Source organism: Chamaea fasciata, unplaced genomic scaffold (assembly GCF_029207755.1).
Source record: "Chamaea fasciata isolate MVZ Bird 193981 ecotype frontalis unplaced genomic scaffold, bChaFas1.0.hap1 SCAF_1, whole genome shotgun sequence".
NCBI classification, from domain to species: domain Eukaryota; kingdom Metazoa; phylum Chordata; class Aves; order Passeriformes; family Sylviidae; genus Chamaea; species Chamaea fasciata.
Window position 1 is genome coordinate 132,961,156 of NW_027094086.1, and position 18,311 is coordinate 132,979,466.

General features: G+C 39.7%; 1 protein-coding gene across 1 annotated transcript in view; it reads right to left on the reverse strand.

The window, feature by feature from the left end:
• Positions 1–18,311, reverse strand: part of CUBN (cubilin) — a 141,679-nt gene that overhangs the window by 117,603 nt on the left and 5,765 nt on the right. The window contains exons 7-17 of the mRNA XM_066198415.1: positions 16,525–16,651; positions 14,905–15,073; positions 14,038–14,169; positions 12,757–12,852; positions 12,086–12,207; positions 9,742–9,928; positions 7,926–8,044; positions 6,272–6,503; positions 4,720–4,901; positions 3,793–3,955; positions 3,414–3,604 (exon numbers count right to left, since the gene is read on the reverse strand). Of these exons, the coding sequence (XP_066054512.1) occupies positions 3,414–3,604; positions 3,793–3,955; positions 4,720–4,901; positions 6,272–6,503; positions 7,926–8,044; positions 9,742–9,928; positions 12,086–12,207; positions 12,757–12,852; positions 14,038–14,169; positions 14,905–15,073; positions 16,525–16,651 (1,720 nt within the window). The remainder of the gene's footprint in view (positions 1–3,413; positions 3,605–3,792; positions 3,956–4,719; positions 4,902–6,271; positions 6,504–7,925; positions 8,045–9,741; positions 9,929–12,085; positions 12,208–12,756; positions 12,853–14,037; positions 14,170–14,904; positions 15,074–16,524; positions 16,652–18,311) is intronic.

Consider the following 18,311-nt stretch of genomic DNA (forward strand, 5'->3'; position numbering starts at 1 on the left):
CAATTTGCTTATCAAAGGAGAAATGTATCTTATATATTTTCCCTAAAGTTGATTATAAATGCTGGTTATCAAGGGGAGTAGATGGGAAAAAGGTATTAGAACCTCAAAACTTCACACTCTGAATCCATATTCCATGAGTAAGAATAGCTACAACAAGGGAACCAGGCAGAGCCCTGGTATACCTCTGAGGTGCCCATCTCATTTCAAGTGAGCAACAACAACCTGAGGTCCAAAAGACAGGTCCTCTGCTCTCGGCCCAAGCAAAAAAATACAGTTTTTGTCCCAAAGAATCTCCCAAAAACAAAACGCTTTTTGTTTTCTGCTGTAAAAGTGGTCCTAGTTAATGCAGATGGAACTGCTTTTAAAACTATAAATTCTATATTAAAACATAGAAAATAGAAATATTTTAATATAAAATATAAATAAATATAAATATTTAAAATAGAATATATTCTATATTCTATTTTAAAATTGTATATGCTGTCAAAGCCAAGAAATCATTCCAGTGAATTCACTGGCAAACCAGGAACATCCAGCCTTCAGGTCCCCTCTCATTACCAGTTCTTTCTTCCTCAGCTGTATTCATTCATGGGCTGAGACAGAAGGTAAGGAACCCTTATGAGCCTGGTGAACAGGGAGTGGTTGTCCTGCTTGCCTAGCTTTGCAGTCTAAAGCTGATGAGATGGCTTTCTGACTAACAGATATTTTCAATTTCCCTGGAATTTGAGTTTAAGGTGACAGAATTATTCTGGATTTACAGTAGAGCAGCTGACATAAGAATTTGTGCCAAAATATTTAGTCAATATTTTTAGAAAGCAGTGAAAACTTCCAAAATATTATTTCACAGGAGTTTACATGTTTTTCTTGAGCTGATTTTCCTTACATTTTTTGTTTATATAGACCAGTGAGTAGTGATAAAAATAACAGGTTCTCTAAGCCATGTAAGTGACTAATGTCTTCATTGCTGGTTAGAAGGATGGCATGGAAAAGGGACTGCCTTGGCTAGTATCTTACCTCTGCACCATCATGTCACAGCCTTTCTCAAATAAGCTTTATTGTCTCTATTTTCTTGTTGCAGATCCCTTCCTTAGCAAGAAAATAAACATCCTTCCCTGAGCAAGTGCTGTGAGCTGTGTCTGGTCCCTGTGGAAAGTCTACAGATTTCCTGGTATAGCCAGGGAATGGAATAATCTGCACCATTCCAAAGTGACAACAGAGTTGTTGGAGAATGACTTTTAAAGTAACTTAAACACCCAAAAGTTATCTCCCTAGATGAACCAGTGGGATAGTATTTTACAAAAGCACACGTGAAAAAATCAGGCCTTAATAAAGAGCGCAGTACTTCGGTTTTACTGACTGTCCCAGCCAGAAAATGTCAGTCCAATTTCTCTGCTCTGGACTGAGCCACAGAGTAAGAGGGCAGGAAGAAGAGGAGAGCAGAAGCACATGAAAACTGAAGGGCTTGTGACTGAGCAGCAAACAGTGAGGTAAATGCCTTGCTGAACTAATACAAACCGATGGTGTTCAACAGAAATGGTTTTGTTTCTCTGGCTGCTGTGAATTTAGCTGCTGTTTTGCCAGCAATTAGGCAAGAGGAGTAGCAGGCCAAACAAACAAAAGCTGTCTGTTTTCATTAAACACTCTTCCCCTCCCATTTCAGAAACTAATTACGTTTCATTCCAACCTAGGCCTTTGAATTACGGGAGAGAAGGGAACAATGTCAACACAATAACATCTTTTAAAAATAGACCAACAGCATAAAGCTCACAGGGGCCTGTTCCTCACTGGTCAAGAAGAGATTAAATACAAAACCAAACCTCTGCTGCCACTGAGCTGCATGGCTGGCAGTACTGGACCCCTCTCCTGGGCCACAGGGATGGCTCCCGCCTGCTTCAGCTGCGGTGGCACCTTCACAAATCAACCACTGACTGTACCCTGTTTGTTTTCCTTCTGTTTAGCTCTGCACAGCACAGGCACAGTTTTCTACAGGGCTGTGGTACCCAGCAGCCATCCCATGTGGGATGAGGTGTTTATGACTGTACGGAGAAATACAAGCTGGGTATGGCAGCAGAGGCCTTGAGACATGACGAGCAGGGCATGATGCAAAGAACAGGGATGCCATGGTAGGAGAAGGGGCATCAACACAGAGAGCTTGTCAGGCTCTGAGGGCACCACCACGACTCACTGGGGCCAGCCTTGCCTCCACCAGGGCCCTGTCACTGTCCAGGACCCATGTCAGACCCTCAGGGCTGTCAGTCCCTGCCCCAGCAAATCTGCAGCCTGGTAAGTCTCCATCTCCCCACAGCTCTGCCCTGCCTGGCCACGGACTCTGCTGAGCCAGGTTTCCCTGTACTTCCCTTATCCTGGCCTGCCCCAGTCCATGCCCAGCCCAGCAGGTGCCCACATCCCAGGGCTGCCCTGCTCCCTGGCCAGAGCAGTGGGACAAGCCCTGTCCCCAGCCTGTACAGCACTGCACCAGACCTCACCTGCGGCCAGATGAAGGATGCACACCAGCAGCTGGACAAAACTGGGCTTAGGGATGACAAAGGAAAGGAAAACATGGTGTCTCATGTACTTAAAAGGCACCCTACAGCTGTAAATTTGTATGTAACACAACATTGTGAACCAGTGAAGAGAGAGTTAGGAGTAAAAGCAAAAGTAAAAGTCACCTCAAGTGGATTGTACTAAGTACTGACATTAGCTCTACATTAATATTACATTTTCCATATAGAAACATTCTAACTGTACCATTTTGCTTTCCTTGACAATTAGATTTAGACTAATAACAATTCTTGAATTAGACTTATAAGATTTCAGTTATGGCAACAATTAACTCCCAGCTTTACATATGTATATAGAATCATAGAATCATTAAAGTTGGAAAGGACCAATCTTAGAGTCTAACTGTAAACTGAGCTTGGCCAAGCCCACCACTAAATCATGTCCCTAAGAGCCACTTCTACACATCTTGTAAATACTCCATGAATGGTAATTCAGCCACTTCCCTGGGAATGTGTGTATAAATGTTTATATGGTGTGCTTTTTTTTAGTTTCAGACCAAGATCTTCCATATACTTTGAGTCCAGAAAATGCTGCATGGCAGCTATGGCATTAATTCTATTTTTCTTGCAGTTGATATACATTTACCAAATGTCCAAACTCCCCCTTAATCATGTACAGACTATTAAGAATTAGTGTTAAGCTAGACAATTTTTCTCATTCTCTTATCTTTGCTTCACTCCAAATGCACCATCCTGCTCTTTCAGCCCCTGTGACTTTTGGACCCTAGTAAATTCGTATACTTAGTTGTTTGATTAACACCTATTTCTGCAGTGGCCCTTGGGACAGAAGTTATACATGCTCTTGTACACACAGGCAATCAAACTTTCATATCAACTGATTATGGGAATCACCTCTATATAATTTGCGGAACAACCGCTATGACTCTCCAGCTCCATATGGGTGAAGTTGAGGAATATTTTTTCATCCTCTGGCTGTTGGATAATGTAGACACATTGTCGGCTGTTGATATAAGGGTTAGGCCAGAAAGGAGATGTGATAACCCCTTCACTCTCTGTGAAATTTCCTCCACAACTTGGATCTGCTATATTAAGAAAAAAAAAATTAATAAGTACAGTAACTCCTTTTAAGGCTGCCTCTGTACAATGCCTGCAAATCAAAATGAATTACTATATTATTTAAGAGCAAGTGTTAATTGCCTCCTTTCATGTGTTGTTGGCTCTATCTCGAGAATGTCACAGACCAAACTTTAATCCTGAGTATTTTACTTACCAGGAGATGTTGTATAGACAATATGGAAGCCTTTATCAGTAATTAAGTCATCAGAGTGGAAGTGAATAAATGCATATGGACCAGTGGTTTGGAGTGGGGGTGGAGATCCAGTGCTACAGTATTTACCAAGGACAGGGTCTTGTGGAAGAAGACCGTCTCGAATCTAGACAGAACGACAGATCAACATTTAGGATTATCATATGTGTGCCACTTGTGAACTGTACCAACACTCTGTAAGTTATCTCAGAGGCCCCAGAGGTATTGTGCATGGTACATGGAGGGAAACCAAGAAACAGATCCATCAGTAGAGCTGTGATGCTGCCGCCAGGAGTCATCAAGGGTTTTGTGAAAGGGAAAGAAAGTGTCAGGAGATCTACTGTTGAACCATTTTCTTGAAATCATGCTCTGCATTGGACACAACATACTATTCCAAACTGACTTCTCATTTCCATGAAAATGTATTGGCAAATTCCATAAACATTATGTCACACTTGACAAAAAGCCCTAAGCTCATATGTCAAATTGTGGACGGCTGTGTGAGTTACGATATGAATCTATTAGTCTTAGATCCCTTTCCTGAATAGTTTCCAATAGGCTCATGAATTCTCTGTGGGTGGACATTTGACAAGGAGTTTGGAGACCAAACTTTGTGAGAAAGTGAAAGCTTCCCCTCATGTATTTGGCCTGAATCCTACCCTTTTTGTCACAGGATTTCCACTGACTTCAGTGAAGCAGGTTCTCGTCCCCTTTCTGTCCTATTGTCTCTGATTGTGAATGGATGGCTGGAATATGTAAATAAAAAGGAGCATTTCAATCCAGGATTAAATTTTCAAACAGCCCCCTTCTGTACATAAAAAAGTTTTGAAATATCTTGTTTTGCAATAACATATCCACAAAATGTTGTCGTAAGTCACAATTACACTTTACCTCTAAATAGTCATAACTGCAGGTTTCATGGTGTTCCAGGCTCAGTGTGCCAAAAGCAAACATGATGAGGAGGCCGGGACTGGTTGAGATGGTCCAGAAACAATTTCTGTTTACAGGATAGTTACCAGGATATCCTGGAGAGCTTATCGAGCCATAAGTACCTGTCAGTTCACCACCGCATTCTAACAAAAAGAGACATGGAACGACAGAGTCTTTATCACTGCATGTCGGGTCAGAAGATGAATTGTCCTCTAGTGTCAAAGCTAGCTACCACTTTGGGGTCAGAATAAATTTTAAAACAAATACTAAGCCAAACAAACCAGCCAAGATTCTTCTTTCTTTAAATTTTGCAGTTAATTCTGCAACTCAATTTCAAAAGGAGAACTCCAAGTATTTCTTGATTTACACAGTAAAAGAAAGATTCTTACCCAGTTATGATGAATATGCCTTAAGAAGAATAATCAGAAGCACTGTGTATGGATTGGAATTACAAAATTATTCTGAATTTCTGTACTTGGTAAATATTTTTTTAAAAAAAAAACTATTCCATTTTTTATCCTATCACAAGACGGTTTCCATTAAAAGGGGGGGGAAAAAAGGAAGTTTAATTACAGGTAAGGCTGTTTTATATACCTGTAATAAAATAATATCAGTTCTACAGTTGGGAATGGGAGGGGTATATCATGTGTTATACCTCAGGAATAGCTAGTTTAATCTCATCTATACTGCTCTCTTTGCTTTTTTTTTTTTTTTTTTTTTTTTTTTTTTTTTTTTTTGGTTTTTCAGTGCTCTTTTTTCCTCCAAAATATCTGCTTTCACTTTTCAGTACTCGTATTTGTTAATTAGTAATTATCAATCTAATAATGACAATTCAAAGAAAAAAAACCACTAAAAATAATATTAAAAGCATTTCAAGAAATATTTCTAGAAAGAATGAAATGGCTTTTTTTACTTTATGGTTCGTTCAAGACTCAACCCAATGCACTATTTTCTTTCTAGATAATATACTGAACTGAAGTGACCCTAATGTTATGTGAGATGATTTGAAGTCAATCTCTGGAGATGCATTGCCAGACCGTCTGGAACAATCACCCAATTAGCATTACCAAGAATTCAGGCAGAAATGAACAACAAATCATACCAAAAACCTCACACATTCTTTAAAATCCAATTCCCTAAAATCTATTATGTTTGGAACATTTAGGCTATTGTAAATCGTCAGTGGCAAAACAAACCATTAACTTGCTTGCTTGAAGTACTAGATACTTCTGCGAAAAACGCGAACTGACTAAATGAATCCCCAGAAACACATGCTCTTTAGGGGATTCCTCACAGGAGGTGTAAAGCTGCCTTAAAAAACAGCAGAAAGCTATTAATAAAGCAGCCTAGAGCTTGAGTTTGAAAATATCTTCAAGTGATATATATGTCTACATTTCAGCCTCACTCACTTGAAAAACACTGTCCTTCTGTTCCTAATGTTTCCTAATCAAAGGAAGTAAGTAATTCATTTTACTCCAAAGCCATAAAGATGCTTGACATTTCATCAACTTACCAGGATCATGAGATTCCCAATGAACAGTAAAACCTCCAGTAATGGTGTGGTTTGAGTATAACCAAAAATACAGAGAGTTGTGGGAGCTGAAAAGCTCTGCAGGACCTGGGAAGCCACAGTATTTTCCTAGCATGAACATTGATGCTGAAGGCCCATCATGGATTTGAAGGAATTCAGAGTTACATTCATTACTTGTCTCCAGTTGGAAAAGTGGGAAAGTAATACGCAGAATCTAATAGAAGCAAGAAAACAAGAAGTCTCTTTTTTTTCCATTTGCTGAGACACTTTCTATGCAGAAACTTTATAGAGCAGACATATGTATTCATGCACCTGTGAGAATCTATGAACTTCAGAGCCATTATGTCATTTCCTGAAATACTCCAGGACAAAAAGGAATATTGAAGAATCTTAAGCATCAAAAGGAAAGAGAGAAGATAGACAGATAAGAATTTAGTCAGTGAAGTTTTCTGGAAAGAGTATTATTTCTATAAACTAATAATTGAGACCATTTGCCTGTGTGTGTGGTATGTGCAAAATATATATATGAGTAAATTTCAAGCCATGTGAAAAGCTTAAAACACAGTATAAAATACCTTATTCCACGTTTCTCTTGGCAGTTTTTTTCATCAGATAATTAGCAGTTTTCACCCTTGCTATGGTTGAAAGTGTTGTAATGGGAGTTAAAAGACTCAATGATTTTGTTTCACACATATAAAATCACTGTCTCTAAAGCCAATTCTGGATACTTAGTGACATGCAGAGCTTTAAGTTTGTTCAGATTCTTCACTGATGTGCTGTAATATGCTCTGCTGAAGACAGTAGTGGCTTCAGGCTTAAGGCTGAGGACATGTCACATACATATATATATATGTAATGCCGTATAAACCACTGTTAAGCACTGGTTTATAAAATGACAATTAATTCCACAAAATGTCAAAAATACATGAAATACTTAGATCCCAAGTAAGAAATTTCATGATAAATTATGAAGTAACATATTTCTAGTTGTTATTTATAACACAATGCATTTGTGTGCAACACTTAAAAATTAATCCTTAAAAAAATGAAATGCTTTTTTTTTTGTTATTACACAAAGCCTTTGACAATATGAATTAAGCATTCTATATTTCTGCACTCAGACATCAGAAACATGAAATTGTTTGGGGATCACAGAATAGTCTGAGCTGGAAGGGACCCAGAAGGATCACCGAGTCAAACTCTTAAATGAAGAGCTGGCACATGAGGGGATCAAACCCACAGCCTTGGTGTTGTTAGCACCAGGCTCTGACCAACTCACTCAGCTCAGGAACCCCCTGTGCAGTCCACCAGAGCAGAGCTTTTCTCATGCAGCTATTCACAGATCACATTCTAAGGCAATGTGGAACAGTTCCCTTTGGTAGCTGGAGGTACGCTAATAAACGTTAACCCTCAGCTGCTTAGAAAAAGCCTGAAAAATCTAACCCAAGCAAATCCTTAGGCTAAGGAGCCTAAAGGTTTGTAAGGATCTAAAATTTATTCTTTTGAAAAACTTTTTTTTCCGAGGGGATTGGATCACAACATAGGAACATGTGTAGCATGAAGATAGTCATGTTTGCTCTGATAAGCCGAGGGATCCTGCAGACTGAGGATTTCTTTAACCTGAACTCTATTTTACCTTGTTGGGACTAGTTTGAATAACCCAAGCACAGCTGACCCCACTGTTGTACCACTGGCTGTTTGGGTTGTTAGGGTAACTGAAAGTCCCGCTCAAGCCTGTGAGGTATCCTCCACAAACTGCAAAAAGAGAGAAAATTAAACAGATTTTGTGCTATTACTGTACAAACTAAAACAAACAAAACCTTTTTTTTTTTGCATAGCTTTTTCTACTTGACCATTTAAAACAATGTTGAAAAACACTTCAATAAAAGGATCTTTAGGACTTCCTCTCAAGTTGAATGACATCTCGAAAAAAGCACAAATTCCCTGAAAGAAAAATAGTTCTTGGAAAAAGAACAAAGAATACCAGTTGGAACATGTAGGTACTGCCAAAAGATATTGACTCTGTCTGATGGTAGTGTCCATAAACTGCTTTGCTTCCAGAAGGATATCTACAGATTGAATCTCTAAATTTTCCCCTTCAATGAAATAACATTTTGCATTTTGAAGTTAACATTCTTTCTCAGTAATGGTACATCATAGAAGTTATCTTGAAGAGGTTGTATTGTTCTATTTACTCTTTTTGGTCAGATTTCTGGGCCTGATAATCCTGCTCATGATATACCATGATCTCCTTTCTCACTGAACCATTCAATGCAAGGGAACTGAGAACTGAGAACCCCAAATAGCTACAGAAAAACATGTCTGTAAAGCAGCCAAAATATAATGCACATATAGCTACAGTGCACAGCAAGCACCTGTAGTTTAACACTGAACTGATTCTAAATAGCCAATTCCCACCAAACTGTTTTGTTTCAAAAAGTGGTAAAAAGAATACAATTTTATTTGAAATGTCTGTCTAAAACATCTCACCTTTTTTCAACCAGATTCAAAATGATCATGTTAGAAAACACATTTTTCATTGATTAGAAACTAAAAGAACAGGTGGTACAGTATGATTCCTTACTGCATAAAAACTGCTTTTCTTTCCCTTCATTATGAATGCCTAAATTTTTTTTTCCCCTGTGGACTTAATAATAAAACATTACTAGTTAGATACTTCAAGAAAATAGAAAAAAGCCTAAAATAGTTCTAAAATAGAGAGGTTTTCACAGGGGATCAGTGGAAGTTTTACATTCTGTATTACATTAAAATGTAATTTGCTTTCTTCTCAGCAATCTGCAATAAAAAATGAGCCACTTCTGTTGCCACAGGGACATGGGACTCACTGGAATGCTATCCTTACCTTGTTTAATTAATATTAATGCAAAAAAAGTCCTCCAACAAGTAGAAGAAATGATATTAGGAGGAAAAGTGAGAACCTTGCAGCCAGTATAAAGCTGAGAGTCCCTCATTTTCATGCTAACATTTCTTTCATTAAATTTCTGTTTGAAAACCTTTTCTGGCTTTTCCTCTTGACTAAGAATATCAGGACCTTTCAGCTTCGTAACAGATGAAATAATATGCACAAAAGAGAAACATCAATATATTCTCTTGTTCTCCTCATACTAGATCCTCTTTCCCGACGAGATTTCCAGACCACTTTCTCGGGAACAGAGATCTGATTTTAGGATGTCTGGCATCTAGCCAAGCCCAGTAGGCCTGCAGATCAACTTCATTGTTTCTTTCCTACTGCTAAACAAAACAGCTATAAACAAAGCCCATGGAAAACTCTGACTTGAAGGGAATTAGGGTTGGGACTTCTAATCCACCAAACACAGGGTTGTTTTTCACATCATAACTCAGTCCTTATTCATGTCCCATGCACCAAGCATCTACTCGCTGAAGCCTGCTGTCCCATTTCCCAGGAGGGGAGGGGGAGGTTCTGTCTGTACCTTGCTGGGCAGTCTGGCACTGTGGTCCTGTCCAGGTGCTGGTGCACTCGCAGGAGTAGCCGTTGACCCCATCGGTGCAGGTGCCCCCATTCTGACACGGGTTGCTGACACATTCATCAATGTTCTCTGTACAATTAGGGCCTGTCCAGCCCGCATTACACAGGCAGAAATAGCCAGAGATCGTTGCCTACAGATACAAACAAACCAAATAAACTGTGAGCATGGATCACCTAAAGAAATCTATGGAGTCAGCAGAAAGACTGATGTTTACACTTAATAAATGAGGAGATATTGGAGTAAAGAAATAAAACCTTTGAATTTTTATGGCCTTGATGGTCACTGGTAAATACCAAAATAAACACAAAGCCTAATTAGATTATCTATCTCTTTGTGGTTTTTTTTTTTAATTAAGTTATTTCTTAGCAGACCTCTTTCAAATTACTGTCTTAAAAATCAAAATCTGTACCCTTTTAGCCATTCAGAAAACTGTTTGTTTGGTTTTGGAATGATCACGCTGTTTGCTTGGTTTTGGAATGATCACACTAGAACCAAGTCAATCATATTACCTAAACCTTATAAATAGCAAGGCAAGATAACTGGTTTATAAGTCATTTCACTGAAGGCCTTTCTCCAGGAAGTCTGCACAGCAGTTATGAGGGCTGTTAACTTTCATTTTCATCCTGAGGAATGTTAAAGTGGAACAATTTCATCACCTTTTCAGCTTTATTCCTTATTCTGTATGTCTCTTTTCCATTTCTGTTGTTGCAACCTGTACTACTTCTCCGTATAATCAAGTCTTTCCACATCCGTAACTGTTTTAATTTCATATGTTCTCTTGTTTTATAGACACAATCTTTAAAGGTAAAGCAGAACATGGTCCCAGGTACAGGCTACTATCTCATCTTTGATGACATACAATCAGTGTATTGCATTCTCTATTTGCTTTTTCATTATCTAGTCATGTCCTCTGTGTCCCAAAGAGATCTTTCAGTATGATGGAAGAGGGTTTTGATGTGTTTTTAGGGCACTGAATGTTGTTTTAAAAGGTGTTTCCTGATCTGTGTTGCCTGATTCTTAATTGACATATTTCCACTCTCATTATGCTGGCCAAATATAGCTCTGTTGTTTCTCTATTTTATTAGATGCTTCTGTAGTCCCATTACTTAAATATCTGTGTTATTATCTTCAGGTCGCAGTTTGTAGCCATGATTGCCTCCTGTTGAATGTTAGGATATATTTAGGGGAAGATTTCGTATCTTTTAATAGATTGAATAAAATGAACTGAATAGTCAGAAAAAGTATATAATATCTGGGCACAAAGGGTCGTATAAATATCTTTAAATATGAGGGAAGACACAGTAGATACCTACAGAAGAGAGAGCAAGGAATGCTGGTAAGGAGTGGGGTGTAATTGAGAGGACCATTTCACACAGAAAATGGAAAAACAAGAGGTAATACACCACAGAATCATAGAAACATTTAGCTTGGAAAAGACCCTTAAGATCATCAAATCCAGCTGTTAATCTAACACTGCCAAATCCATATCTCATGTCTCATCTTCCCTGTGCCTCCAGGGACAACCAAAAGGGGGATATCTGCAGCCTAATGGGGATAAATGGGAAAAGACTCTACTGGAAGAAAAAATTTTTAGCATTTGTGAATGTTTTGGCAAAATCACCATTGTCAATATCCTCCACAACAAAATCCCCAGGTTTGCAGCATGGACTTGCCAGGGCACAGCACTCCTCACAAAGGAAGCCAAAAAAGCCTTTACAGGGCCCATGAGGACAAACTAAATGTTCACTGTGCATGAGAATTAATTCGTACTACCAATCAATTTAGGTCCAAAAGACTTGGTTACCATCAGTGCAAGAAATTCCCTTCAAACACCCTTTCCATGTTCATAAAACAGCCTGAGACTCCAGGAGTCGGATCAGACTAGGAACTCATAACTAACTCTGCTAGATATTAAGTCTGAAGGTCAGCAGGTACTGGTTCTGTTATCATGGATAATTCCTCCATGACCCAGGGTGGTAAATTACTTTCCTGTGCCACCAAGTGCAGTCCTCTCCCATCAGCATTCCACTGGCTAGTGTGGGCTACTGAACACAACTTCTCCAGCCATTAGTGCCAAGATTGGCACGACTTCACACACAAAGAAATGGCTTGTGTACCCTGAAACTCACTTTGCTTTCCTCAGGTATATCCTTTGATCTTGCAATCCCCACTGACTTTGCCTCATTTCCGGTAGTATGTCTGCACTCAGCCTTCAGTCTCACCAAGTCTCTCTGACTGGTTATAACCTCACAATGTTGTCACTATGTGTGAGGAGCCAAGTACTTACCAAGCACTGCCCATTTGCACAAGGGTTTTGCAGCTGACAGATATCACTGAGAGGAGAGCACCCATTTGGCCCATATCCACTTCCAGTGTACCCAGATTGGCAGGAACAAAGTGCCATGGGCCCTTGGGAGATAAGACAAGATACAGAATGTAGTTTTGTTACAATGACAATACCAATGTCTGTAAATGTCCTTGACATTTTGAAGCAGAGTCTTAATATAATTCTAACTTACTTGATCTTTTGACACCTTCCCTGGTCAGTGCCCAGCTCTTCCATGGAAAGAGCCCTAGTGTTGTTTTGCTATGGGTACCTGAGAGTCCAAGGTCACCTTCATGGGGAGTAGTGGGGTAGTCGAAGGCTGTTTATGGGAAGGGGAATAGCAAAAGCAGCCGTATAATTGGAAAACTGCATCAGAGAGAAATGGTGAACATCTCCACTGTTTCAAGATAAAATCTTCTTTTTGGTGGAGCCTAAATCTACTTCTGTCAGTGTTTGTGCAAAAGTCTGCTGCTTTAGCTAGCCTGCCTGTAAAATCCCGTGCATGAGGCAAAACTGACTGTGGCAAAGGGGCTGCAATCTAGATATGTTACTATGAAGTGGATTCATCCTAACCAGATCCTCCTTGACATTCACACTGATATTAACTTACAGTCTTTAAGAAAGCATCATACCTGGAGCTGAGGTACAAGTAGCCAAAGGATGGCACCCTCCATTATTTATTGAGCAGATATCAACCTGGGTACATGTTTGTCCATCTCCCTCATAACCTGTTCAGGGGTAAATCTCAGTTAGTCTGTAACAAACAATTTCCTTTAAAAATTTACAGTAAAACAATCAATTGGTGAGCAAAACACTAATTCATGGTGTAGAATCATAGTCTTCTGCTGTTAAAAAGAAAGAATTGAGATAGCTGCTGAAGTTAAACCTGGCATATTTATTGTGGCTCTTTCATTGAAGAGATGGATTCTGACTGCAAATAAATCCTTCCATAGATGCGGAAAAAAGATATATTAGTGTATGCCAAATACAGGTAAAGTCAGTGAGGCCATAGAAGCCCATATCTCTCAGCCACCGTGCGTTGCCCTCCCTACACATCTGCACCCAGTCAGCCCTAACCACACACAGATTTTTTCCACCTGCACACAAGAGCAGCTCTTGGATCTCAAACACAGCACCCAGATCCTCTCAGGACATTCAGGAGGACCAAAGCGCTGCAGCCCAACTCCTTATGGCCAGAGCTGACATCATCAAGATTTGTCTGATGCCACATTTCCAGAATGGTGATACCCACTCACTAACTGGGAGTCTTCACTACCTGCAGTCTATTGCCATTTAAATAGCAATCAAAAAGTCAATTAGAAAGACTTTTTCCTGCTATATTTCTAGTATCGATACCTTGCATTTCACAAAGCATTTTAAATTATAAACCTTAAATTATAAAGACCTAAGTTGCAACTTCCACTGCTTGGGCTGTTCTGTGGCAGAAACATTGCCTCCTCAGACAGCATTCAGAGCGTGACAATTATCAAGGCTTTTTTTTTTACTGCAGACAATACAGTCTGTGATTTATGGCACACAGGATACTCCTTCAATTAATACAGACAACAAAATTACTACCATGATTATGCAATCCTTGTTTCCCATTAATGATCTTGTAAAGGAAGTACTTCACCAAATAAAGGTTATAACACTGAAAATACCCACCTAGTACAGGAGAAACATATTTCAGAGGACCATCTTTAGAGGCATACTCTATACAATGTTCATTAATAGCTGAAGCAGTTTGAATATACTTGGACTCTGCATTCTGTTCTGCAGTATTGTGTATGTGACATTTCTTTATATAAAAACAATTTTCAGCTTCTTAAATCTACCCCAAAACAGGCTCAATTGTGTTGAATCTTCATCTTTTAAGCCCTTCCACAGTATTACCAACAAGGAATGCATTTTACCTGGTGGACAGAGCCCACAGCGAAATGATCCAACTGTGTTGATACATTGGACCATCGGTACTGTTGAGCAGCCTCCGTTATTACTTGCACATTCATCAATGTCTTGGCAAGTGTAGCCATTTCCTCGCCAGCCTAAAAAGCAGCGCAGAAAAGACATCAGAAAGAAAATGCCTGGCCTTTTTGGTTTCTTCTTTGACTAAATCTTTTCATAGAGGACAACTGAATTGCACTTCATTAGCACAAGAATAGACCTGTCTCTCTCATAACTGATTAAAATTAATGCTGGTCTGAAAATTAGGTTTCAAACACAACTGGGTGGACATGTGTTTACAAGAATTATTTTAACTGTATTCTGGATATTTTTGATTCAAACACACTTTTACCTAAAGAGGATGCAGTTCTGGTCTAGTGCATGTATGTATATTTTGCAGCAAAGATTTATTACAACTTCAATTAAACACTTTAAAAACTTCTCCCATAGACACCATCTGCCCAGCTCAGGAAGCGTAATCATAGGTTATATGGTCTGAGGGAATAATCAGATTTTATATTGCCTTAGGGCAGGAAACATACAGATGTGAAAGTACTGCAGACCTCTTACGTGAAGGTGATTGGACATGATGAACGTGAAGGTACTGTGGACATGAGACCTATTTAGATGCTCAGTTTAGAATGAGATAAATTGTGTATTAGACTTCACTGCCTGAGCGACCTTTATAAAACACAACTTGTATTTATTCCCTAGAACACAGACTAAAGCATTTCATGGAGTTCCTCTCATTTGCATCCTGTGTCTGTGTTTATGATACACAGGCAGTAGTACCTCTGCCACCCCATCCAACCTGAGAGCATGGAAGGACGAGATACCTGTGGGACAGGGACCACATCTGTAGGAGCCTGGAGTGTTGTGGCACTGCACAAGGGGATCCTGTGAACATGGAGGATCAGGGAGGCTGCATTCATCTATATCAGCACTGCAGGCAGGGCTGTCAGAAGGGGACATCCAGCCAGCCTCACAGATACAGTGGTACTTGGGCTGCCACAGAAAACACCACATTGCATATTTAAGACATTTGCAATAGTCAAGAAAAAGGCAGGAGGAGTTAATTTCACAAAATGACTTTCCAACTATAGCAAGAAAGCTTTCAGAGCATTACATGCCTTTCACATTTTGTTTGGTAAGTTGCTTCAATAGTTTTCTCAGTCTATTTCTTCCTCTGAATTTACTTATTCAGATTATGGAAGCAACTCAGGCTCATTCATTATGTTCATTAAAAAAATCTGTAATTTACCCCAAAGCTCCCAGAGAAGATAAGATCAATTATGAGCTGTACATAAACATAATTAAAAGTCATCAACTTGCTTTTAACCAGGGCAAAGAGATCACTGTAAGCAACCTGAAATCATCTTGGCTGTTTTCTTTTAATCAAATTATTCAGTAGTCTATTCAATGTGCATCATTGACATTAAATTGCGAATACATGTTTTCCTTTAGGAAAACAGTTTTCTCTCTAGTAAACTTTACTAATGGCTGGATTTCAGCATTTATCTAGCTTTGGTCCAATTAAAGCTAATGGGAGATTTATTGTTGATTGTCACAGGAGCAGACACTGCTAAGCCAACACTGAGCCCTTTTGAAAAGCTTTCTCAACAAAAAGTGGGCAGAAAATAAGTGGTGAGTTGTGAAACTTCTAAAAATTAAGCAAAGAAATTATTTTATAGCAAAGCACAAAAAATATGTGCTGTGACTAGAATGGTGCATGGGTGTATAGGAATATTAAGGAGCACAAGCTTGGCTGGGTGGTTTTGGAGGGCTGCTCTGAGTGGAAAGAGCCAAAGCTGGCATGGCCCATCTGTCCCTTTGGAGTGAACACCCTGTACTCAGATTCTTGCCCAAATGGAATGAGCTGGCTTGCTCCTGAAGAGCCCTCAAGTGTGTGCTAGCATCCACCCAGAGCAGATGCTTGGAAAGATTTGGCCTGGAGTCAGACACCACATCCAGCTGACACTGAGGAGCACCAAAGATGAGCAGCAGTCACCCAGTCACCATGTAGCCCTGGCAGCTGCCAGGCCCCTGGCAGTAAGGTGCTGCTGGTATGCTTTTTCCCAAGAAAAATAAGATTCATGACTTTTGGCCTTCTTAATCATTTAAGCAGTAAAATATTCTAGCAAATTAATTCTCCCCAAATAATGAACAGTAAGAATATTATATTTCACATAAGACTTTAACTTCTAAAAAATATATTCCCAAGCTTCCTATGGATGTAGTAGTAGATCTAATACTGTAACAAGTACCTCTAACAAGGCATAAGACATTTTTGATGCTTTCTGCCACCCCTGGTACAACAGAGAGGCTGTTATGTTGTACAGTGACCTTTCTTCTTGTTTTTCAGCAGCAGTTCATGCTAGGCAGTTTTGTCATGCCCAGCAGTATTTGTTGCTTATTCATGCTGTACTCTATGATGAAGTTTATACATTGTTCCTTACCCTATTGGGCTGATCCCTTTCTTCATCTATGCAGAGGCCATGCTCACAGAGTGTCTCAGATCCTTCCTGGCAGTCATCAAACTTTGAGGCACAGTGAGGCCCATAGGTTTCTGGAGTACAGGAGCAGCTAATAGTGAAAGTGGAAAGAAAAATCAAAATTTTGTCCTTCTACCACTATTAAAGATTGTTCATTGCCACTCTCCACTTTATGGGGTGTTTCTTACAAAAGACATCTATTTACCTATATTGCCAATCCTGCTAATAATCAGGCAGGGAGGCAAATCTCCTGTTCAGCAGAGACTCCAGAATCATTTGAGATTTGTGAATATTCATGACTGACTGGCCCTATGAAAGAATCTACAGCCTTTTGTTAATTCACAAGCACAAATCCAGAAAAAGAAAAGTCTAACCTAAGACTTAACCAGAATATAAGCATGGAAACCCCCACTTCAGTCAAAGAGCACCTAAAATTCCTCTTTCAGTTATGACCATCATATGATGCTAGGTGACTAAAACCCTACCTCTAGCAATATGCAGAAATGCCATGTCTGGCCTGTCCTAGAGAGTGGGGTTCTTTCATCCCCACATCACAACAATGGGCAGCTGCTGTCTCAGCAGCACCTCAGCTTTTAGGGATGTGTGGTGGGCAAGGGGTGGCATTTGTGGTTGGTGGGGGGAGAAGAACAAAGTAGTGGATTGAAAGAAGGCATTTTACTGGGAGGATCTGGTTTGAAAGCTGCCACATGCATCACACAGTTATTTATAGGGCAGAGCTTAGTTACAGCATTATACATATGTGGTGGAACTGAAATTGGGAACTTCTAACCTATCGGATAATACTTCCCATTTCTCTGGCTCTTTATTTCCACATAGACAAAATGTGAGGCTCTGAAATACAACTGAAAAAGATAAAAATGTACAAAAAACCTGCTATCAGATCACTAGATTCTTAATAAACTCACAGTGACACTCACATTTGGATTCAAGTTACATGCTGCAATGTCTTGCAGCTTGCAGAGACATATGGAAGGTACACACCCTTCTTGGATTGCTTTTAAGCTGCCTAATGAAAAAGGCTCTGTAAAAGCATTTCTCTGAAGAATTGGAATCAGGGTATTCCAGTGCAGCTGACCTGGACCTTGGAGCAATTTATATAAAAAAAGCTGCTGCTGTCCCTTCCACTGTGTCACATGCTCAGCTGAAATAGCAGTTTGATAAGCCAATTGCAGGTAACTAAACAGTGCACCCAGGACAAGCAACCCACATGACCTTAGGCTTCAAAAACCCACTACAGCTTAATGCTTAACTGCAGTCTGCAGTGCAGGACAGCGTGTTCATTATTGTAAGAGACAGAAAGCAGAACAACACCTTCCCATCAGTGCAGCAGCTCATCCTGGGCAAGCACAGAGGCAACAGGTGACCAGATGAGTTTTTTTTGTCTAAGGTACATTCAGAGCTCTGTGTTCAACTTCAAAGGACACAATAAGGCAATCTGACCATCTCTAAAGGAGGAGAACAATGGCACTGTCTCCTGTCTACTCTGGCAAAGATTAATCTGCTACCCATCTGAAGTTTCTCAGAGAAGAGCTTCAAAGAAGTAGGTCACACTGCAAGGCACTTCAGCCAAATTGTGATGCACTGCTGCTTGGCACTGCCGTGGTTCTCTCACATGACTCATGGCATGCTGTGATGAGGCCCCTGCTACTTTGGTTGTGACATGGAAGTCTGATAGACATGGGGACTTTCACAGCCTTTCATCCAATGTCCCCTTAAAATTCTGATTGAGG